Source organism: Pithys albifrons, chromosome 22 (genome assembly GCF_047495875.1).
Source record: "Pithys albifrons albifrons isolate INPA30051 chromosome 22, PitAlb_v1, whole genome shotgun sequence".
NCBI classification, from domain to species: domain Eukaryota; kingdom Metazoa; phylum Chordata; class Aves; order Passeriformes; family Thamnophilidae; genus Pithys; species Pithys albifrons.
The window spans coordinates 4,034,096-4,050,977 of record NC_092479.1 but is presented as its reverse complement, the minus strand read 5'-3'; the positions used below and the strand labels follow the sequence as shown (position 1 = coordinate 4,050,977).

The 16,882-nt window shown below is 54.1% G+C and overlaps 2 protein-coding genes across 2 annotated transcripts in view; both read left to right on the top strand.

Annotated features, from left to right (window-relative positions):
- The window catches only part of IGSF21 (immunoglobin superfamily member 21), a 51,462-nt gene extending 46,812 nt beyond the window's left edge, over positions 1–4,650 (top strand). Inside the window, exons 7-10 of the mRNA XM_071575694.1 lie at positions 2,020–2,105; positions 3,337–3,529; positions 3,632–3,670; positions 4,404–4,650. Coding sequence (XP_071431795.1) covers positions 2,020–2,105; positions 3,337–3,529; positions 3,632–3,670; positions 4,404–4,477 — 392 coding nt within the window. The 3' untranslated portion in view covers positions 4,478–4,650. The remainder of the gene's footprint in view (positions 1–2,019; positions 2,106–3,336; positions 3,530–3,631; positions 3,671–4,403) is intronic.
- A 4,534-nt stretch (positions 4,651–9,184) lies between these two features.
- On the top strand, positions 9,185–15,869 carry KLHDC7A (kelch domain containing 7A). The gene is made up of 2 exons (XM_071575934.1): positions 9,185–12,388; positions 13,475–15,869. Exon 1 carries the CDS (start codon positions 9,299–9,301, stop codon positions 12,161–12,163), a length of 2,865 nt encoding a protein of 954 aa, XP_071432035.1. The 5' UTR covers positions 9,185–9,298; the 3' UTR covers positions 12,164–12,388; positions 13,475–15,869.
- Positions 15,870–16,882: the final 1,013 nt, after the last annotated feature.

The window sequence follows — 16,882 nt, the reverse complement described above, 5'->3', positions numbered from 1 at the left end:
CCATGATCCTTGTTGGTCTCCACCACACAACTCATCCCAATGGGAATTTTGTGGGGGGAGCTGGTTGGCTCCTGCACAGGAACATCCTGTGGGGCTGGTGAGGCCCCAGCTGTGATTGGGTGGTGGGATTGAAGCCAGGGAATCCCTACTGGCTCCCCAAATTCCCAGGATCATAGAAGAGCAGAAGCTCAGACCATGGGAGTTGGTGAACAGCTTAGTGGAGGTTCCTCACAACCTCCTATCTTGGCTGGGTCTTCCCTACCTCCTCTTGGCTCCCTGTTGGAAGAGCTCTCCAGTGGGGTTTCCCAGCTTCAGGGAACCCTTCTGGGCAGGCTGCTCCAGCCTTCCTCCCCTCGAGCCAGGTGGAGAAGTCTGGGCTTTGCTCCTGGCCAAGTGGAGCACTTGGCTCGCTGCAGCCTCTCCTGGAGAGCTTCGCTCGTTGGATTTTCGATGTCTTTGGCTCTGGCTCCAGAGAACACAAATCTCTCAGTGCTGGGGCTGCGTCTCCTCAGCTCATCAACCACCTCAGTTAGTGGGAGGTGGTGGGCAGTGAGGAGGTCAAGGGGAGGTTGGCACTCAACAAGGGGAGCAGCAGCTCCCTTGCCAAGAAAAGGCCCTCCCTTATCTGTTCCTGCCCACTGAGCATTAAAGCTCTTTCCCAGCATCCAACCAGCCAAAAAACAACTTCAATCCTGCATTTTCACACCTTCTGCAACTCTTCAGGTTTAAGTGTCCACTGCCTGGGGCTCCCCATGAGGCCACCAGCTTGTGGTTTGCTGCTCTTCCCCAGCAGCTACAATGCCTGTATTGGCAAAGCTCCCCCCACACTGCCCCACCCCAAATCCACAACCCTCCTCATCCCTAAGGTGCCTCCAGCCTCTGCACCTCACTGGGTGCCCAACCAGCACCATCCACACATGTTTTTTGGGCACCATCAGAGCAGATCCCCCATTACACACACACACCCTTATATATCCACAGTATATATGTATATTCTCAATAAAAGCTGCATTGAAACCAAGACAAACCACTTGCTCCAGTCCACAAAGTTGCCTTTTGGTACGAACCATGGCATGGTGTGATCATCTGCAGCCCATCACCCCTGGGCCAGCACCAGAGGGCCAGATCCTGCATGGACAGTGCAGTCCATGGGCTGTGGCACGTGTCCATGCAGAGCATCCCAAGGCGTGGATGCCCCTCCCAAGGGTGACTGTCCATCATCCTGACTGATGTGCTTTCTGGTAGCTCTTTGTCCCTCTGTGTTGTGGCAAGGTGATGTCCAGGCTCAGCCTGTCCCACCTGTGGCACTGTTTGAATGTACAAAGGGTGACACACACACAAAGTCCAACCTCCCTCCTGACAATTTTTCCCCTGCAAAAATCTCCTTCCATGCAAAGCCCAGGCAGCTCCTGGGGTTGCCCCATCCCACCCATGGCCCAGGGGGGACATCCACACATCCCCAGCCCAGGAGGACACGAGGAGCAGACCTGACATGGTGTCATGGTTGGGCTGCACTGCTGCTTCTCCCCTCAACACACCAGATCAAGACCTCAAGTCTGACATGGAAAAAGGAATTCCTTTCATGCTGTGCTTGGAATTTTGTGACTGTCTCCTGTGCAAACAACACCTGTGCGGGAGTCACTGAAGTCTCCTTGTCCTGGGGGTGCTACTCTGAGGGGCCCAGCTCCATGGCTTCCACCCCTCTTGCCTGCTGTTTCTGAGCAGAGAAGGGCTTCACTGGGAGATACATCCTTCACCATCAATGCATTCCATCACAACCATCCATCAGTCCAAAATCTCCTGTTCATCTGCCCACGGGGTCCTTCCCTACCTGTCCATCCATCACTGAGATGTCACTCAGTCTGTCCATCCATCATGGAGCCACCAGCCCTCCTGGGCTGATGCCACCCCCTGACCACAATCGCTCATCAAAGCATCGTTATCCTCAGCCAAGGGCACCCACCAGCACTGGGAATGTTGTGCTCAGCTGACGTCCCTCCTTGTTCCCTTCCGTTGCAGTTGCTCCCAAGGGCCCGAAGATCACCATGACCCCGACAAGAGCCCGTGTTGGAGACACCGTGAGGATCTTGGTACAGGGTTTCCAGGTGAGCATCCCCATCACTAAAGAGGTGATGCTGTGCCAAGGGACAGCCTTGCAGCCACACCAGCATTTGATGGGGCTGGCTTGGTGGCCTTGGGTTGCATCATGGTCCTTACATTGGAAGGGGTTGCCCAAGGAAGTTGTTGGCACCCCAGCAACTGGAAGTGTCCACGGCCAGGTTGGACAGGGCATGGACCAACATTTTCTAGTGGAAGGTGTCCCTGGGGTGGAAATAGATGAGCTTTAAGATCCCTTCCAACTCAAAGAATCCTGGGATTCTATGATAAATGGTGATACCATGGGCTGCACTGGGAGCACTTTAAGAGAACTTTAACCTAAGCTTTCCTAAACCACCATGAACAGCAGGGCATAAATGGCCCTGTGAAGTTGTGGATTCCCCATCCCTGGAAGTGTTCAAGGCCGGGTTGGATGGGGCTTGGAGCAACCTGGGCTGGTGGAAGGTGTCCCTGTCCATGGCAGGGGGTGGAATGAGATGAGCTACCCAAACCATCCAGGATTCCATGATTCCAGATTGTGGTAGTTTGGGGTTTAATTTTAGCCAGGCCTCAGTTTCAGCAGGCCCAGAGAGTCTACATAGATTAGAGGGGACAAGCATCACCTGACTTAAGCAACCAAAGAGATAGTTCATATCATTTGATATCAAAATCAAGTATAAAAGAAGGTGTAGGAGGTGCCTGGCTCAGTTTCTCCATGACCTGGTGCAGAGCAGACCTGCTATCACTGTTGTTGGGGGTGCTGGTCCTGGTCACCACTTCACAGCTGTTTGGTTTGGGAAGTATCTTTTTTTCCTCCTCTCTTGCCAGGTATCCTTTGGGGGGAGCTTTTGGAGTGTTTTTGTGAGCTGGGGTCTGTGTTGTTTGGGTGGGCGACTTGGTGGTGGCTGTTGGTTTGTTTCTTTCCCATATTTATATATATATGTATTATATCATATTCTATTTTAATTGTCTCTCTTTTGTAGAATATAAGGAGCTTGCTATTTCAGGTTTGGGGGATTTTGGGAGGGGGTTTCCTCCTCTTTGTTTTTTTTTTCTCTCTCCTCTTCCCTTGGTGGTGGGGGGTGGATTCTCTCTCTCTGTGTTGGACAGTTGGCATTTTCCCAGCTCAACCCAACCCACAGCTCTGCCCCATCCTTGCTCCAGGTACAAGGAGGTTTGTAGTTTAAGGTGGTTTTCCCCCTCCTCCAATCCACCTCCCACCTTCCCCTGTCCCTGCAGAATGAAGTCTTCCCCGAGCCCCTCTTCACCTGGACCCGCGTGGGGAGCCGGCTCCTCGACGGCAGCGCCGAGCACGATGGCAAAGAGCTGGTGCTGGAGCGGGTGCCCGCCGAGCTCAACGGCTCCATGTACCGCTGCACCGCCCAGAACCCGCTGGGCTCCACCGACACCCACACCCGCCTCATCGTTTTTGGTACGGTGGCACCACGGGGCTCACCCCTCCCTCTGCAAATCCTCACTCATCTCCCCATGTCCCCCAGGTAAAACTGTCTCTCTGCTATTCCTTTCCCATTAGAAAACCCAAATATTCCCAGAGGACCAGAAGACTCCAATGGTGAGTGGTGGTGGTGCCGGTATTTCAAAGCAAAGCACACATGGAGGGAAATTCTGTGCAGAGAGGATCTCTCCTTGCCTCATCCCAAATCCTTGGCCATCTCTTCTTGCCTCACCACAGACCCTTGGCCATCTCTCCTTGCACTGCCCAAAGTCCCTGACCATCTCTCCTTGCCTCACTCCAAGCCCTTGGCCATCTCTCCTTGCCTTACCCTAAGCCCTTGAGTATCTCTCCATGCATTGCTCCAAATCCATTGGCATCCCTCCTTGCCTCAGCCCAAGCCCTTGCCCCAGCCCAAGCCCTTGCCCATCTCTCCTTGCCTCACCCCAAGCCCTTCCCCATCTCTCCTTGACTCATTTCAAGCCCTTGCCCACCTCTCCTTGCCTCAGCCCAAGCCATTGACCATCTCTCCTTGCCTCAAACCAAGCCCTTCCCAAACTCTCCTTTCCTCACTCCAAGCCCTTGCCCATCTCTCCTTGCCTCATTTCAAGACCTTGCCCATCTCTCCTTGCCCCACCCCAAGCCCTCACCCTTGGCACCAGGGATGTCCTTGCACCAAGAAGGGCCCTGCAGATGCTCTCCACAACATCCCTGACCTGCTGCCCACCCCACACAAGTTCCATAGCAAGTTTAGAAGGAAGAATCACATCCAGATCACGTTGATCCCATCCTGCTTTGAACCCAAGAGATGAGACACAGCCCTGTGACCTCCCACTCCTTTTCTCCTCTCCAGGTTCACTTACCAGCCACTGCGGCTTCAGGTTAGTTTTGGCACTCACCCTGACAGTGATCCTGGAGCTCACGTGAAGCTTCACCTGCCTCTTCCTCCTCCTCTTCCTCCTCCTTACGGCTCCACTCGGCGTTTCCACCTCCAGCCATTGGTTCTTGCTCTTTTTTTTTTCTATACTATTTACAGTCTTGGTCTCTTCCTGTTCTGTGTCTTGGCTTCCTCAGACAATTTAATTAAAAGGAAAAAGAAAAACCTCTCCCCTGGTAGAAGGTTGTAATTAATGTTTTACCTCGTGCTGGGGTTTCTGGCACCATCTCGGGGTACCCAGATGTTTTGTGAGGTCTGGAAGGGAGGTGGGGCTGTGTCTATGATTCAAGGACCAAATTTTCCCCTGGAAAAAAGCAGTTATACCATTCCCATTGCTCCAAGATGCTCCAGATCTCCAGGGTAAGGACCTGCACACGTCCCCAGAGTGAGGGACGTTGGGGACAAGGCCACACACATGTGGATGGCAGCGCTGGGAGCCCAAAAGCTGCGGATCACTGGCCTTCTCCAAACCTGGGCTGGGGGGCATGGGCTGTGCAGGGAAACAGGTCCGTGCCCGGCACTTGTCCCGGGCTGGTGGCGAATCACAAGTGACAGGCAGCTCCCAACCCAAAATGTCAGCGCTCACACATGAGCAGGCAGCGCCTGTCCCGTCGGGCACCCGCCCCTCTCTGTGCCCCCCTCCCCATCCCTCATGGCTAATCGTCTCCATGGAAACGGACAACGGTCCAGCACGACCATTCCGATAGTCCCCTATCCTGGCGCGGCACTAATCTCGCTGCAGGGTGGCTCTTGGCAAAACCCAGGTGGTTTCACCCCAGTCCTGCCCAAATCCTGCCCAGTGCTGGTGGTTTTCCCTCCCTTCCCTCCCCGTGGCACCCTGAGAGCCTCCAGCTGTGGGATCCCTGGGGAGCGGATGCAGCAGGGAAAGGATTCCAAGGACGAGGCGCTCCCCTGCCTTTTCCTCTGGGAACTCTTAATCCTAGAGGATTATCCACCAGCCGTGTGGTGCTTCATCTTTCCAAAGCCCCGGACGAGTGCTAAGCATCATTATTACTATTATGATTAATTATTATTAAGCAGATTCCATCCCTTCCCTGCTCCGTTGCCAACCTCGCTGCGAGCGATTTTCCAGCCCCAAAGGAGCCCAACAACCACAGAGCAGCTCAGGAGCTTCTTCCCATCCACAACAGCCCGGGGTTCTGTAATGTGGACTGGAAGAAACACAGGGATGGATTGGGACTGGCTGGGATGTGGGAGGATCCCTAAGGAACAGCATCTGAGCATCTGGATCCCTATGGACCTGCTTCTCCAACTGCTTCCACTGTTCCTCCCTGGATGAGAGGAAAATCTTCATTATTTTAGAGAAACCTCCCTTTTTTGGGGGGAATTTTCCATGACTCAGTTTACCACCACAGTACAGAGCGGGCAGCAGAGCCCCCCCCAGCACACCACGGATGCTTCACACCCTCTTTGCTGGATTGGAGATGCTCCAGGGGCCTCATCCCGACGTGATTAAACAACCATTAGGCCTTCTCGCTTCAAAACATGAGGATTTACAGACGTCCAAACCTCCATTTAAATGCAAATGTGGCGGGTTTAGCTGGAACCGTGGAAATGAGGAGCATTACGGTGGCAGTGCCACCATGTCCGGCTCTGCTTGGTGCCACCTCGGGAGCGACGTGACCAGCAGCTGGGACAGGAACGGTGGGGACAGCGCTCCTGCATCCCAAATCCCCCCCCAGTTTGGGATGCTCAGCTCTTTCCCCAGGGATGGATCAGTCTGTAGGTTGGGATCTTCTCAACACCAGCACAGGGGACTTGGGAATCCTCTCCAAATTTTGGGAAGAGATGCTGCCTGCCCTCCCAAATGCCCCCCAAGGCATGGGGCACAAGGATATGCCACCCCAGCAAAGGGAACCACCCACACCACGCCGGACCTGCCTTCACCTCCCACCCCTTCTTATCCTTCACCCACCACCCACCAGCCTCCTCCACCCCCACCCACCTTCCTGCAGGTAATTAAGAAGGACAACAATTAAATGCCCGGTTCCCCCCTGCCACACAGCCCGTTGTTTGAGGACCTGGCAGTGAATAATGCAGGAGGCTGGAGGGGAAAAGAGCTGCTCAGGTTGTTTCATTATTGATGAGAGATGACAGATCCACGGCTGACAACCTACCGAATAGATATGATTAGCTTGTGAAAAATTAAGCGCCTTTCTGAGGGCTGACGAGAGCTGAAAACCCCAAGGAGCAGCGTTATCGATGTTCCCTCATTCCAGGGGACTTTGAAAAGGTTTTAGCAAAATTTGGAAGAGGTAATTACATTCAATTAAAGTCACAAGTGCCGAGACGTCACCGCCGCTTCGCCTGCTCCCCTCCACCGTCGATCATCCTTCCCACAGGCAGAGATAAATAGGAATTTAGATGCTGGACCTGCATTTTTGCCGTGGATTCTTTGGGATATTGAGGTGTGAGACACAAAATCGGGACTGCTGTGGCTCGGTAAGGTTGGGAAAAAGCAGTGGGAGCTTTGCTTGGTGCTTGCCCTGCCTCCCCCAGCTCATTACTGGGCACGGGGTTCACAGGGCTGCCAAGCACATGCATAATTCATCCTTCCCAACTCTCAAATGTCGGGATCTTTGTAGATCCACCTGCAGAATAAAAACCACGGCAGGAGAGATGAAGAAACCGGGGGGTCACGGGTGGCCAGAGCCTTTGCCAATTAGCTGAGCCCCAAAACACGTGCCCAGACTCAATACATGTCCCTGTTACCCTCAGCTTCAGGGCCTTCTGGGTTTACAGGCAGGAGGGACCCTCCTTTTCCAAAGGTTTTGGTCAGATCAAGCTCCAGGCTGTAGATTTTGGGTGCATATGACAAAAAGGATGGAGGAGAGTCGTTGGGTGGGTTTGGCTGGTGCTGTTTTGGCCTCTGGTGTGAGCTCAAGATGCATCCAAGGGAAGCCTCACACCATCCTTGCTCCAAAATCCAGCTTTTAATCTATATATCCTTCTCCCCTCAACCTCTTAATTGCTGCAATTGCACACACAAGGGGCCAACATCCCAAACATTCCCCTAAAAGTCTCCCTGTTGCCAGCAGGGATGTGCAAAGGTGACCCTGAGTGTCAAACCAGCACTGGGAGGTTACACAAGAGCTTCCTTTCAATTCTTTTTACATATATATATAAATATTTTGCTAATTAGCACATGATCCTCCACCTAATGAGCATCCCTGGCAGGTCAAGTGTCAGATACACAACCACCCCCCTTCTCTCTGGCTCCACCACTGTTCCTGTGTGAAGCCATCCCATGAAATTCAGTGTTTCAGCATCAGCAAAGGAACATCTCAGCACTCACAGACCCTGGGGATGGTGGGGAAGGTGCCCCAGGGAGGTCCAGATGCTCCTCCCCAACACAAAAGGCACTGCCTGAGCTCTGCAGTGTGAATCAGCTGCTCCGTGGGAGGTGGTTTGGGAGGTTGAGGACACTCCTGACATCCACCACGCACTGAAGACCCAAGGTAAAACCTCCTCCCACCACACCTACCCACGAGCTGTGCAGCTGGGACACCTCACACTCACCCCATCGTGACATCATCACCTGGGTTCATCCCTCAGGAAAATCCCACTGGATCGGGACTGAGTAAGGAGAGAGCGAGTCCCTGTATAGAAACAGGAGCTTCCACCCACCCCCACCCACGTTTTGGCTGCTTCTTTGCTGCCTCGTTTCTTTATGGATCTCTCAGCGTGTGAGATGTTCCCCTCGGGGAAAAGTGAATTCGTTTTATCCCTTTGAATTGCGCTCGTTTAGGGATCTCAGCACCAGCACAGCCAGAGCGGTGGGGAGAGATGCCATTCCCCAGGCTCCCTCCTTTTCTCCCCTGCCGCAGTCCAAGCGTTGTGACTCAGTTGCCTTTGGGACAACGGGGACAACAATCCCCCCAAATCTTTGAAATTCAGACCAGATCCATCCTCAACATCTTTCCAGGGGGAGAAAGAAGCAAGAGTGACATTATCTGGCATCCTCCGTGCCTCAGTTTCCCCATAGTGACTCCAATCCCCGTGGACATCCCCCACACATCTCTCTCCCATCCCTTCCCATCTCAAATTTCTCCCTGGTTCCAATGCTTGTCTTTACTTTCCTCAGTTCATCCCTCTCCTCTTGCATATGGATGCAGAGCGCTGAGTTTAATAACTCCTGCCTTTATTTTCTCCTCAGTGCCAGCTTTTTTCCCCCCTCCCAAAGCCCCCAGCTCCTTTTCCACCAGCTCTTAATTCCCCTGCCACTTCCAAGCCGCCCTCCGAGAGACCCCAGCAGCTTCCAGGCTATTTCCCGTCACCCTTCGTTAACTTCGTGCCGCAAACGAAGGCCACTGAATTAGTCACCCGACTGTGCCGCGGAGCAGCTGCTCATTGTCAGAGCAAAGGTCTCCCGGCTCCGGCTGTTTCTCCCTCCCTCCCCTGCGCCTGTACCGAGGGATCAGAAGCGTTTTCAAACAAAACCCACTTTTCTCCACAACAATTTCCCCCCTTCCGTTATACGATCCTTTTCAAACAGCGACAGAAACGAGCAGGCAGCACCTCGGGCTGCTTCGAGGGGATACTTTTCCTCCCTTTGTGCTTCCTGTTGCTTTTCCCTGAGCCTCTCTGTTTACCAGGCTCATAAAGCCGGCTCTGTGCCGCCCGCTCTGGGCTGCACCTTTCCCTGGAGCCCAGCCCAGCCCAAACAAGCAAAGCTCGTCCAGAAAACTCCTGCCAGCTTTGCCCGCTCAAAGTCACCTTGCCCCAAACCTTCAGCTCCCACACTTCGGCCTCACTCGGCAATCATTAATCGGCTTCTTCACGTTCCCGGCATGGAAAAATGCCCCAGCGGGCAGCCCTGTCCTGGCAGTCCTGTCCTGGCAGCCCTGCCCTGGCAGTCCGACATGCAGCTGGCCGGGAAGCTGGTCCTCTCCGCCGCCGCTCTGCTCCTCCTGACTCTGGCGTACAGGTTTTACAGGAGCCGCTCGCTCGCCGGGGGCAACATCCCGCTGGCTGAGGAGGGAGAGCACCGGGAAAATGATTCCCGGGATGGGGATGGGGATGGGGATGGCGCAGTGGGTCTGCGACGGAGGAGGGTGGTGGGTGAGGAGGTGAGGAGGGATGGTGGGGACGCACCCAGGAGCATCCCTGGGACGCGGCACACGCCTCTCCGGGGGCATCCAGGTATGCCAAGGCGGGAGGAGGAGGAGGAGGAGGAAGGAGAGGAGATGGTTTCTGAACCGGGGCTGACTCGCAGGAGAGCACCGGCCAGGGGGGAAAGTGAGGTGGGAAGTGAACTGGGAAGTGAGCTGGGATGTAAGTTGGGAAGTAAATCAGAAGGCAAGGCAGGAACTGAGCCAGGAAGTGATCCCAGTGTCGAGCTGGGAAGTGAGTTGGGAAATGAGCTGCAAAATGAGTTGGGAAGTGAGCCAGGAAGAAAGCTGGGAAGTAAATCAGGAAGCAAGCTGGGAAATAACCCAGGAAGCAAGCCAGGAAGCAAGTTGGGAAGCAGGTTAGGAAATGAGTTGGGAAGTGAACTGGCAAGAGAGCCAGGAATCAAGCTGGGAAGTGATGTGGAAAGTAAGCCAGGAAGCAAGGTAGGAAGTGAATTGGGAAGTGAGCTGGTAAGCAAGCTGGGAAGTGAGTCAGGAGGCAAGCAAGGAATCAAGGTGGAAAGTGATCCAGGAAGCAAGCTGGGAAACGAGTTGGGAAGTAAGCTAGAAAATGAGTTAGGAAGTGAGCCGACAAGCAAGCCAGGAAACAAGTTGGGAAGTGATCTGGGAAAGGATCTGGCAAGGGAGCTGGCAAGGGAGCTGGGAAGGGATATGGGAAGGGATATGGGAAGGGAGCTGAGAAGGGATATGGGAAGGGAGCTGAGAAGGGAGCTGAGCTCCCATGACCCTGGGGACATGGCCAAAACACGGAGCCATGTGGAGGAGGGAACACTTTCCCCAAGCACTGGGCTTTCCCCAGGGATTTGTAATGCCCAGACAGCAGGTGAGGGACGTGCTCAAATCACAGAGAAAGATTTGGCTGGTGGAGGCCTGAGCAGGGAGACCAAGGGGAACAGGGAATCCATCCAGACCCTCAGTGTCATCTCGAACTTGGGGCTGATGATGACGGCGAGTGATGCAGGGTCGGACACCTCCTACTCTTTCTCCTCGGTTGCAAAGATCCAGGTGGAGGAGAACTACATCACTGAGAGCCAGGTGAGGGACGGGGACAACCAGCCAGTCCCTGGCCTCAGAGGCAAAGTCTACGACTACTTTGTCCAGTCCATCTCCGAGTCGGTGTCGAAGAGGAAGTGTCTCCCTTACATCCCTCCAGGAACACCCCAGCACCGCAGCTCCAAGCGGGTCAAAGAAGAGCTGCAGAGCTTTGCAACCCAGAACCAGGACCCAGCTTTGGCAACGTGTGATCCCACCACCCCCTCCACAGTTCCACCACCCACAAGGAGCTTGGAGACCTCTCCTGAGCCACCATCTCCTGGCCGCAAGAACAGCATCCTCCAGATCGCCGACAGCCCCCACCTCCAGCTGCCCATGGAGGGGTTTGGGGCTGGAGTCCCACCTGCAAGCCCCCAGCCAGGACCAGTGGCTGCTCCTGACCCCTTCCAACTGCCACCACACACCCAGCTGGACCTGGGGAACTGCTACGAGGTCCTCAGCAGGGCCAAGGCGCAGAAGCTCAGACCCCTCCAGGAGGCTGCCTACAAAGTGATGAGTGACAACTACCTGCAGGTGCTGAGGACACCCTCCATCTACGGCCGCCTCAACGCCGGCGAGAGGGAGCTGATCCTGCGGCGGAGGATGAAGGGGAAGATGTACATGGTCGTGGCAGACATCAACCTGCAAGAGCCCGACCTCCACCCCAGCCGCCTCTGCTACTACGATGAAGGAGGGGACTGCTGGCACCACCTGTGCCACGTGCCACCAGAGGTGGTCTCCCGAGGGTGTGCCATGTGCAGCATGTTCAACTACCTCTTTGTGGTGGCCGGCTGCAAGGGCACGGGCCGGGCACAGAGACCCTCCAACCGTGTCTTCTGCTACGACCCACTGACCAACATCTGGAGGGAGATCTGCCCCCTGAACCAGGCACGGCCACACTGCAAACTGGTCACCTTGGATGGCCACCTCTACGCCATTGGCGGCGAGTGCCTCTCCACGGTGGAGCGCTACGACCCCCGGCAGGACCGCTGGGCCTTCGTGGCACCGCTGCCCCACGACACCTTCGCGGTGGCTCACACGGCCACGGTGTGTGACGGGGAGATCTACATCACCGGGGGCACCCTGCGCTACGTCCTGCTCCGGTACAACCCCCAGCTGGACAGCTGGAGTGCCAGCCCGGCCATCGGCAGCAAGGACAGGACAGCTGAGATGGTGAGTGCCAATGGCTTCATCTACCGCTTCGACCTCCACCACAGCACCGGCGTCAGCGCCCACCGCTGCGGCGCCAAGGCCAAGCTGTGGTACGAGTGTGCCACCTACACCCTGCCAGACCTGTCTGGCTTCCAGTGTGCTGTGGTGGGCAGCCTGGTCCATATCATCGGCCGCCGCTTCCACATCCGCTTCCTGGCTGACCCCGTCTCACCACGCTTTGGCGCCAAGGAGCTGCAGCCCTTCCCCTCGCCTCATGGCAGCCTCCTCCCAGCTGTCCTAGTGCTGCCAGAGGGAGGGCTGGCACAAACTCAGGTGTGAGAATCCATGGTTTGGTCTCAGGAGACAACTGGTGGTGGCTCAGATGTGATGTGGTGGTGAAATCCGAGAGAAGATGCCACCACTTTGCACCACGTAGCTGTGTAATCCATACCTTCCATCAATCAGTCCAGGAAACAAACTGCCCTCGGCCACTGCCAGTAAACACAGCCCTGAAGACACAAGGAAGAGCAAAAGCAGGAGCTGGGTGGACTCACTTGCTGAGAGGTATTTAAACATAGGTGTGTTTGCTCAGATGCAAATAAACCACAAATCCCTGCAGACTCCCAGCTGTTCACTACCCCTTAAGTAGCTGCTTAGACACCAGGTGTTTGATATGGGCATGGCCACACAGCACATGGTGGATTTTAGGGTGGAGGAACACGGCAGGGAGGTTGGATCTCAAGGGAGGTACCACCCAAAGGTCAGCCCTGGCAGCACTGAGCCTGCAGGTGTGTGACCATCACACAGCAGGGTGGAGGAACACGGCAGGGAGGTTGGATCTCAAGGGAGGTACCACCCAAAGGTCAGCCCTGGCAGCACTGAGCCTTCAGGTGTGTGACCATCACACAACAGGGTGGAGGAACACGGCAGGGAGGTTGGATCTCAAGGGAGGTACCACCCAAAGGTCAGCCCTGCCAGCACTGAGCCTGCAGGTGTGTGACCATCACACAACAGGGTGGAGGAACACGGCAGAGAGGTTGGATCTCAAGGGAGGTACCACCCAAAGGTCAGCCCTGCCAGCACTGAGCCTGCAGGTGTGTGACCATCACACAACAGGGTGGAGGAACACGGCAGGGAGGTTGGATCTCAAGGGAGGTACCACCCAAAGGCCAGCCAGGTGTGTGATCATCACACACATCCCCTGGGGTGGGAGGTTGGGGGCTGACGATGCACCACTCCCACCAGTGCCTCGTTGTCTCTTCCCTCCTCCTCAGCACAGAACTCTATTTATAACTATCTGTCTATATATTTATATGCACGTGATGGAAATGGGCACTGTGGGTTTTTAGCCAGCTGGTCTTAAATGAAATTAAAGAGAACATTTGGTAAAATTAACCACGGGCTGCCGTTGCGCATCGTTTCGAACCGTAGCCAAGTCTAATGGGAACAAAGAGCCCGACGCATGTTTTACATCGCTAATTACTGCACGAACAGCAGCTCGGAGGAGACAACCAAAGCAAACAAGGGCCCTGCATGTCAGCAGAGAGTCTTTCACCACCTTTTTCCCAGCTCTCCACGACCTCACTCCGCCGTTTCCATGTCCTGCCAAAAGCCTACTTTGGGTAATTGCGTTTTCTTCCCCTCAAACAGCTCGTCATCCGTCATCTGTCAGCCCCACATGGACCAAACCAGCTCCAGACAGACAAAACCCTCCTTGGTGGCAGCAGGTCATGAACATGAAGTCCTGGATGCGTGTAAAGCTCTTGTACATAAAGAGGTGGGGCTGGAGCAGCCCATGGTATCATCATTTATCACAGAATCCCAGGAGGCTTTGGCTTGGAAGGGATCTTAAAGCTCATTTATTTCCACCCCCTGCCATGGGCAGAGACTCCTCCCACAAGTCCAGGTTGCTCCAAGCCCCATCCAGCCTGGCCTTGGACACTTCCAGGGATGGGGAATCCACAACTTCTCCGGGCAGTTTATGCCATGCTGCTCGTGGTGGTTTAGGAAAGCTTAGGTTAATGTTCTCTTAAAGTGCTCCCAAAGTATTTATTATTTTGCTTGGTCACTGCCTGGAGACCTCAAGGTCTTCCTGGGAAGGTCAGTGGCATCCACCCAATATTAGGAAACCCTGTGAGGCTGCATTAATTAACCCTGCCTGAAGTTTGCTCATTAGCTGGAGCTTCTGCTGCTGGAGGGTGGGTGATGCACCCTCTCCCTGTGCTAAAAGCTTCCAGGGTCCAGCTTCTTCCTCCCACCCTGGAGCCACCTCTTCCAGTCCCAGGAGGACCATCCCAGCATGGATGTGCCAGGACTGCAGCCCCTGAATCACAGTTTGTCTCCATTTTACCACCTCGGGCCAGTAAACTTTATGAATTTAAAACCCCTCCTTACTTTAATCGTTACTGTTTAACTCCTTGTTCTTTGGTTAACTCTCACACATGCTCCAACACATTCCTACTTCTCCCATGGCAAAACCCAGGGAGCAGCTGCTTCCCTGGAACAGCCCAGCCCTTTGCAACCTGCAGAACCCTCTTGTCCCCCTCAGCATCCCAGACTTTGGCATCCCTGTCCCTGCAGGTTGGGCTCTGAGCTGCGGAGAATTCCAGGGCTGGGTGGGAGCTGGAGCCCTTCCAGGGGACAGCTGATTTTTTTCATCCCCAGAAAAACTTTCCCAGGATCCTGCCTTTCTCACGGTGCCTCTTGGCTTCCGTTTAATGTTTCACCTTCCCTTTAACTCCTTCCCTGCCGGGCTGGAATCGCAGATCCAGCAGCTTTTCCTCGTCCCCTGGCGCGACATGAACGACGATTGCCCACGATGGAGGGTGGGCAGGGCAGCTCTCCCCCCGCTCCTGCACTCTCCAATATTAACAGGATTTGCTGGGGAGGCATTTGGGAGATTAAAAACACTTGGGGACATCCCGTGCTTGTTCTGCAGGGAAGGACAACCAGGTTTGGAGCAAAAAGAAAACATGAGCAGCGCTGTGGTTGACGGGGAAATGACTTGTGGTTGACAGTGAAATGACTTCTGGCTGAGGAGGAGGGAAAGCAAAGGGGGAAGGACAAATGCAAACTGATACTCAGACCTGGGTGGTTTGTTTTCTGCTCCCTGTGCAGGGAAGGAGTCTTTGGAGGGCTGGCAGGTGTGGTGGCAGTGATGGCGTGACCAGACAACTCCTGCCACCACCTCTGGATGCCAAATGTGGGTTCCCAGCTCTGCTGACACCCAAGAACTCCCTGTTTGTGCTGATGGGCAGCAGCTTCCAACCATGGACTGTCCATCCAGCAGTTTCTGTGCAGTGTGGACATTTATTTTCATTGATCACGTTGGCAAAGCTGCCACAATTTATAGGGGAAAGGGTTGGGAGGCACTTGGTGTGTCCTGATTAATTCCATGGAGCTACAAACCACCCCAAGAGCGTTCAAGGAAGGATGAATATAGAGGTGACAACAGATCCAGCTGGGGTGGGGGTTTACCTGGGAGATCCTGCTCTTGGGAGCCTCTTCCCTTGCTGCAAGAACAGTCTCTGCCAGCCAGGATCTCCACTGTAGCCAGGACCACCAGGATTGGGTGCTGGAAGAGCCAACACTCCCACCCCTGGGCTCGTGAGAGTTGGAAAACCAAATTCCACCATCCACTCACAAACCTTCCATCCCTGTAATTCCCTCAAGGGTGTCCCAAGGATGTTTTCCAGCCAAGAGCTCCTTCATCACCAGCACCTGGACCCATCACTGCCCTCCAAGCCCCTCTGCTTGGTTCATCCCTCCCCAAAAATCGATGCAACCACCAAACTGTGCTGCTTTGCAGCCAAATGTAACCTGGGCACGAAATTCAGTGTTTTTCTTCTAATCAGGAAGGCCCATTATCTGCCCCCACCATGTTTATTTAGCCAATTACATGGTTTCATGTACATTGATTCAAATTCTCAGTTTTTACATTTTTGATTATGATAAAGACCCAGAGAGTGACTCTCTCCTCGTTCGCTCGTCGCTCGCTTCGCCTTCGCCGCGGGAATGGGAATTGGGAGGCAATTAAAGAAGTGCAAAACCAGCATTTTAAAATCTTCTTTTTCTTATTAGTTAAACACAACCACCTTCAATACCTTGGCTACAGCAGAGTGGGGGGGTGGAGGGGGGAAAAAAACCAAAGCAAAAAGGGAAAAATGAGCTTATCCAGACACGTTCTGCATTTAGAATCGGCGCGACACATGAAAGAAATATTCAGTGTAGCCAACTGACAAATTGAGTGTCTCATTTCTGACAAGCAGGAGCAAAGTCATGTCAGTGGTTGAGGAGACAGGGGGGAATTTAAAGCCAGCAGAAGGTGCTGGAAAGAAGGTGGCACCTCGCAGACCCTGGTTGTTGCTTCTCCCAGACCCTCTGGAGAGTTGTCTGCACTTGTTATTTGCACAGCTTTGGGTTGTGTTGCATCAGGAAGGTTCCTGATGGTTAGAGATGTTTAAAGAGATGTTCAAAGCCAAGGAATCACAGAGGCTGGAAAAGATCTCCAAAGTCATCAACCTTTGACTCAATACCCCACTAAACCAGAGCACAAACTGCAACATCTACTTGTTTCTTGAACACCTCCAGGGATGGTGACTCCACCACTTCCTTGGGAAGGCTGTTCCAGGCCTTCACTGCTCTTTCAGTGAAGAAATTTCTCCTGATATCCAACCTGAACTAACCCTGGTGCAACCTGAGGCTGTTTCCTGTTGGGGTCACCATTTGTAGGGGTAAGGGGGGTGGTTAATGATGGTCAGAAGAGGGTCAGGCACAGCAACATGGGGAGGCTTGATCAGAAGGCTTAGAACTTGGAGTTTTATTTTTAGTTACAGCTTCACCTTTTATCTAGTTTGTATCCAACATGCCATCACACCATGGGTTGGTCAGTTGACCAGGGATACATGGAAATATTCTACTGGCGCCAGGGGATCCCACATTCTCTGGCTCTGCTCCTTAAGGGTGCACCACAAACTGCTTTCCTTCAAGGACAGAAAGGGACCTGGGGGGACTGGGGGACAGGAAGCTCAACATGAGCCAACAGTGTGCCCAGGTGGC

Coding starts and splice junctions, on each gene's coding strand:
- KLHDC7A (XM_071575934.1), top strand. CDS start 9,299: ATGGAAAAATGCCCCAGCGGGCAGCCCTGTCCTGGCAGTCCTGTCCTG.